This window comes from Populus nigra, chromosome 1 (genome assembly GCF_951802175.1).
Source record: "Populus nigra chromosome 1, ddPopNigr1.1, whole genome shotgun sequence".
NCBI lineage: Eukaryota > Viridiplantae > Streptophyta > Magnoliopsida > Malpighiales > Salicaceae > Populus > Populus nigra.
In genome coordinates, this window is record NC_084852.1 from 14788755 (window position 1) to 14795534 (window position 6780).

General features: G+C 35.3%; 1 protein-coding gene across 2 annotated transcripts; it reads left to right on the forward strand.

Annotated features, from left to right (window-relative positions):
* The first annotated feature begins 432 nt into the window (after positions 1 to 432).
* On the forward strand, positions 433 to 6169 carry LOC133670426 (mitogen-activated protein kinase kinase 3). 2 transcript variants are annotated; one of them, XM_062090923.1, is made up of 10 exons: positions 433 to 821; positions 1534 to 1695; positions 1771 to 2025; positions 3151 to 3369; positions 3460 to 3597; positions 3747 to 3914; positions 4026 to 4139; positions 4364 to 4471; positions 5098 to 5189; positions 5593 to 6169. In XM_062090923.1, the coding sequence occupies exons 2-10, from the start codon at positions 1594 to 1596 to the stop codon at positions 5960 to 5962; spliced, it is 1566 nt and encodes a 521-aa protein (XP_061946907.1). In that variant the 5' UTR covers positions 433 to 821; positions 1534 to 1593; the 3' UTR covers positions 5963 to 6169. The 2 variants fall into 2 exon arrangements, with proteins under 2 accessions (XP_061946907.1, XP_061946913.1); XM_062090929.1 differs by having other exon boundaries at positions 434 to 821; positions 1778 to 2025.
* Positions 6170 to 6780: the final 611 nt, after the last annotated feature.

A 6780-nucleotide genomic window follows, 5' to 3' on the forward strand; every position in this document is an offset into this window, starting at 1 on the left:
TCAAATAAAAAAGAATCCAAAGCTCAGATCTATTTTTTCAGCATCATTAAATATGAAAACCACCTCCATGAAGTTTCTATCTTGAAGAAAAATCCATAAACACTAAAAATTAAAGTTATCAGTAGGCAGAATCTAATCACTTAAAAATTTTATCTTTCCTCCAATTTTTTTCGTAACTTTCTTTCTCATCTCCTAGAAATTGAAACATAAAAAAAAAATTTAGGATCAGAACAAAAATTTTAAATTACAAGGGATCGAATTAAAACAAAAAATAAAAATTAAAGAACTAAATATAGATATACATACTTTTTTCAACAATTATTGACAATATTAAATTTAGTCTTTGTTCTTTTAATTATCTTATGCAAAAATTTAAAATTTTTATATGTAAAATAGACATGTCATTAAGCCCATGAAATAATTTTCGACATCTAGGAAACGTGTAAACATGAAATCTAAAGAGAAAAACCTATGATAAAAACAAAAGAATTTTTGAAGGATAAATCAAAAGAATTTGCAGTTTGAAGGGGAAAAAAAGGGGGAACAAAATGCTACAGTGAAAGCCCGTTGATTGATGTTAATGTTAATAAAAGTGGTGGGATTATTAAGCATAGCAAGTTTCAAAGCCCAATTTGATGTTAATCCAAACAAGAGACCCAAATGTTTCATGGGCGTGTTTGACATCTATGATCTAACTAGTGCAACGTTGGTTGGCGACAAGCAGATGCGGTGGTGTCTTCAATCTTCAGCTCTGAAGCAACTAACAAAATCACATTCATTCAGTGAGTTGTAATAAGATGGATTAAATCTGTGCACTGCAAGTAAGTATAATTTAACTCTTGATTTTTTATTTCTTCCTTGTGATAACCATAAATTACCTGTGTAATGGAAGCAGTGTTCTATTTATTCTGATCTGTGACTTGATTGCTTTTTTTTCGCATTTTTTTAATGCATTCTTTTCTGGGTTTTGATTATTTTCCAAAGTAGAATTGTATTGATCATGAACTGTTGAGATGGATCGTGATTATTCTTGCATGAGGCTGTTTAATGATATTTCAGGATATGTATTTGAAGTTTGCGATTTGTTGCTCAGGCATATTTACTTTAAGCGAGGTATACTGGAATCAATCAACTTGCAGCAAGTTACTTGCTTGAACCTTAACAAAAGTTTGTGTCTTTCTGGCCAATCTTGATCTTAACTTCAATTAGGGGAGTGTGAGAGTGACAGTCATTATGAATTTGCTTTAATGTTAATGGAATAAAATTAGGTTTCTTTCAATCTCTCTGTGTTCTTTTCATATTTGCATGAAATCTAGTCTGGATGCTGTGGGGATAGTTATAGTTTTTTTTTAACAATGTATTATCAAATACTAATTTGTATATGCGAGCATGAAGTTTGAGATCGGAGAGATCAGAGGATGAACTTGAGGAATATGAGTCTTTGCTGAATTTTATTTCTGTCTTTAATTTGTTAAAATATTGTTCGGCTTCTTTAAAGAATAACAATGAGTTTTTCGGTGCATGGATGGATAGAGCTAGTGGGAAGGCATCAATGACTTGATGATTCTGTTATTGGTGTCATAATAAATTATCATGGCTGGGTTGGAGGAGCTAAAAAAGAAGCTTACACCATTGTTTGATTCTGAAAAAGGCTTCTCATCCGATTCAACCTTGGACCCTAGTGATTCTTATGTGGTGAGTATCCCATATAAAGAGAATGAGTATTCTAGTTCAAGGACTTTTTGCTAAAATTCTGCTGGGTTTGCGAAGCTTTCAGATGGTGGAACTGTAAACTTACTAAGCAGATCATATGGAGTGTACAACATAAATGAGCTGGGATTGCAAAAATGCACTACTTCACCTGAAGATGAAACAGACCATAGCGAAAAGACATATCGATGTGCCTCTCATGAAATGAGGATTTTTGGAGCAATAGGCAGTGGTGCTAGCAGTGTTGTTCAGAGAGCTCTCCATATTCCTATGCACAGAATTCTTGCCTTGAAGAAAATTAATATTTTTGAAAAGGTCAGCATTGTACTTCTTGCTCATAATTTATATTATTGTCTTGATGCAAGGAGTTGGATTATTGCTTCTTATGCTCTAGCTTTTGCTTGGATGGATGGCAGATGTGTTGGCATACTATTATCTGTTTTCAATTCACTTTAAAAAATTCAAGTTCTGCTAAATAATACCCATTTGGTGAAAATGTATGCTTGACTATAGGGAAATTATTCTGTAGAATCCTGTGGATATCATGCTTGAACATTTGCCTGCGAATTTTGTTAACCGATCAGAAGAATGCAGTTTCTACATGTTGATACTGAGAGGTGTCCCTTGACATGCACCATGCTTTGTTGGGAGAAGAGAAAGGAAAGAGTGTAAATAAATAGAAGGGGAGGGCAAGCAAAGGTGGGGTGATCCCTTTGTTTCAGTAATTGGAAGGGGGAGAAATAGCTTCCTCATCTTTTTTTAAGGTAGAAAGGAGTGTGCGGCGGTAAAGGCACATTTATTATATCTTACCAAACATTCTAGGGAACTTAAGGTTGACTTTAAAAGAACAAGGGACTAAATTATAAATCCTATTCCCTCCTGTCCTTGACTCCCCAGTTTAGGGTGTTGGGGTTTTTGCTTTTTGGTGGTGGGGACTGGGGAAAACCTTCCAATCCTATCTAATCCCCTCCAATTCCCATTATTTTCCCTCAAAAAAGGCTCCCAAACAATGCAAATTGTTCATTCTTTGTTATTTTCCCTTTCACCCACAAATCTACCCATCTACACAGAGTGCTAGTCTATTGGAATGGAACTGCTGTAGCTGTAGCAACATTGACATACAATCAAGTATATAATCATTACGAGCATTCTTGCTTCATCTTCTTTAGTTACTCTACAACCAAATTAAGCATCTTTTCCTCTCTTCAATACTGACAGTTCTAAACTTTTTATTATTATTATTATTATTATTATTATTATTATTATTATTATTATTGTACTGACAATTCTAAATTAAGCTTTCATGAATATGACATACTTTAATGGTATGCAGTGCCAGCAAAAATATGATTGATGGTGGATGTTCCATTTTAAAATTCCACAGTTAAAAGGTGTCATTTAGTTTATTCAACTTATGCATTATCTTAACTTGCTTGTTAGGAGAAAAGACAACAGCTTCTTACTGAAATACGGACGCTTTGCGAGGCACCTTGTTATGAAGGTCTTGTGGAATTCCATGGAGCATTTTATACTCCTGATTCTGGGCAAATAAGCATAGCTTTAGAATACATGGATGGAGGATCGCTGGCTGATATTTTACGATTGCGGAAAAGAATACCAGAACCAGTGCTTTCACATATGTTTCAAAAGCTTCTAATTGTAAGGAAATTATGTTTGGTGTTAGTTTCTTCTCGTTACAGCTGTTCTATGTCTGCTAATATCTTTTTTCATGTTATATCCTCCTTAAAGGGACTAAGCTACTTGCATGGGGTTAGGCACTTAGTTCACAGAGATATCAAACCAGCAAATCTGCTCGTGAATCTCAAAGGGGAACCAAAAATAACAGATTTTGGGATAAGTGCTGGCCTAGAAAATTCTGTGGCAATGGTTGGTGACAGATACTACTTAATCTGTGATATCTTTCATGTTTTTTAGCTGTTCCTTTAGTGAATGTTAATTTGAACTGGTTCAAATAAATATTCTGAATGTCCGAGAGTTGTTGCTTACTTGTTCCTGACTTCAACGTGTCATGTCAGTGTGCTACTTTTGTTGGAACTGTAACATACATGTCACCTGAGCGGATTCGGAATGAAAGCTATTCTTATCCAGCTGATATTTGGAGCCTAGGTCTTGCTCTCTTTGAGTGCGGAACAGGGGAATTCCCATACACAGCTAATGAAGGACTTGTCAATCTTATGTTGCAGGTAAAATGATATGTTAAAACCTTTCTTTTCTAATTATGTTTCCCTTTAAAAAAAATTCTGAGCATGTCATTTTTTGCTATTTCCAACTAACATTATTATTCTTCATGGAAGATCTTGGAAGACCCTTCACCATCACCATCCAAAAACAATTTTTCTCCAGAGTTCTGCTCATTTATTGATGCTTGCCTGCAGAAGGATCCAGATACTAGACCAACAGCAGAGCAGGTGAACAAAATGACAGGTGTAACTGAACTTGTAGAGATATACTTAGGAATATACCTGTGGGAAAAAATAAGAATACCTTCTGAGTATTTCAAGTTTGTGGCAAAAGACCATTTCTTTATCAGTATGTCAGAAGTTATTTGAAACTCAAAATTGTGGGGTTAGTAAATGCATATGGTTCTTCAATCTTGTCATTGTTTATTTGCTGTTTTTTTTTCTGAATGCAGCTTCTTTCATACCCATTTATTACAAAGTATGCGCACACTGATGTTGACCTAGCAGCATTTGTCCAGAGCGTGTTTGATCCAACTCAGAGGATGAAGGATTTGGCTGATGTAAGTATACAACATCCAGCATATATGTGAATGTGTCTGGATCAATGTACATGAACCTGATTCAATTATGCTCTACTAAGCCTCAATTGCAACCTGGCTGGGATGTCAATCCATAGAAACATGATAAAAATGTGCACATGTGCATGTGTATCGCGTTGTGCTTTTACACATGTTAGTGCCTGGAGCAAGCTAAATTTGTAGGCTGTGGATATGAAATGTAAGAAATTCAATTTTGGAGACACCAACCCAAGAGCATCTTACATGATCATGCAGAAAAGTATGGGTTTAAATTGATTATATGCTTATTTGTAGCAGCATAGACCCGGCACTTGATAGAACTACTTAAGAAATTGTCATTTCAAAGTCAGTATATTTTCATCTTTGTTGAGATTTCTACTCTGATACATTTGTGAATTACCTATATTCTGATTTGATCTTAAGTTGGAGTTGGACTCTCAAGTGTTTTTATTTCTAGTTTTGATCTTCTGTGCATTTTTGTCAGTAAAAAGTCAAGCATGCATCTCATGTTGGAAAAATGAATGCCTGAAGCAGTTGGAGCTGCACGGTCCCCTGGTGATAATTCTGAGTGGATACTAATGTGTATCTTTTTTTTTTTTATTGACCAGATGCTGACAATACACTATTACTTACTTTTTGATGGACCTGAAGAACTTTGGCAGCACACAAAGGCCTTCTATAATGAAGGCTCGATATTTAGGTACTGAATTATGCCATGGCATTGTCTCTTATCTTTTCCATGAAATGAGGAATTTTGTTGTTCTGGAAAGGGAGTTCAGCAATCAAAACCAGTAGAGTTTGGTGGTCAAGTATTCTTTTTTCAATAAAAATATTTATGATAGTTAGCATTGATCAGGTCAAGTGAATATCCAGAGAAACCAAATTTCTGAAATTCTTCATTTAGTACTACTTTTTTATGGAGTGGTGGTGATCGTTGCTGTGACAGTTTATTGTGGCTTGGAGTAGAGATGGCAAACAGAGGATCCTGGACTGAAATTTGATATTTTTAGCTTTTATTTCGTATTTTTACTTTGGAATTGCAGGTCAGCATGATATGTTCTTGACATTTATGTGGCCTAAGATGCGTTTCTTGTACTTTCTAGTTTCTCCGGGAAACAATCTGTGGGTTCAAATGATATTTTTGCAACCTTGACCAACATACGGAGTACATTAGCGGGTGACTGGCCTCCTGAAAGACTTGTTCATGTTGTGGAAAAATTACAGTGCCGCGCCCATGGTGAAGATGCAGTTGCGATCCGCGTTTCAGGATCCTTTGTAGTTGGAAATCAGTTTCTCATATGCGGAGATGGTGTGCAATGTGAGGGATTGCCAAATTTTAAGGATCTCTCGATCGACATCCCCAGCAAGCGAATGGGTACATTTAAGGAACAGTTTATCATGGAGCCTGGAAATGTGATCGGGCGGTACTTCATAGCTAAACAAGAGCTTTATATATTTCGGGAGAACAACTGACAAGTATTGTTTTCTTCGAGGTTAGTAGATGCAACACTTGGGAATTCAATGAAATGCGTTTCATTATTGTTGTGTTTACAGAAGTATGTATGCATAGTTCTTGCAAGTATTCGTGCTTTATGTTGCCCTGGCACTAAGCTACTCTTGTACCTTATAGCTGTAACTTAAAACTCCATTCGTGGCAGATATGAAACCATTTCTTCTTCATCTGCAAGAGCTCCAAGGTTATTAACTTATCTGCTCCACTCCGTCCATGTATGAGCACATTTTATGATCAAATGGGTTATAAATGCAACTTAATCCGATTGCTTACAGATTTTCCTGTCAAGTGCAGTGGTATCCTTTTCGTTTACTTTCCTTGAATAAATGATATCATGTTTGTATGGCTAAGGTAATTTTCATCAATTAGTTAATTCCCAATAGCTACTTTTCAATGCCGGAGAGTAGAAACTGATGGTGCAACCTCAGGCATTTTAACCAGAAGAAGCGTGTAGCTGCATCACCGCACCAGGCTGGAGAGCAATTTCCATAAATCGATTCCATGCATGGTCAAAACAAAAATCTAAAGTTTTCAATTAAAGAAAAAAATTCTTATGACCTTAAGTTGAAATGGTTCTGATATGCTCTAAAAGAACCCGTGTGAAATAACCTACTATTCCTTTTGGATACAACTTGGAAGCATATTTGGTACCTGATTTTCAACCTACTTTTTTTATTATTGTAAAGACATCAAAATAATAATTTTTAAAATTTTTTTTTTTATGTTTTTGATGTGTTGATATCAAAACTTTAAAAAAAAATCTAAAAAAATATCATTG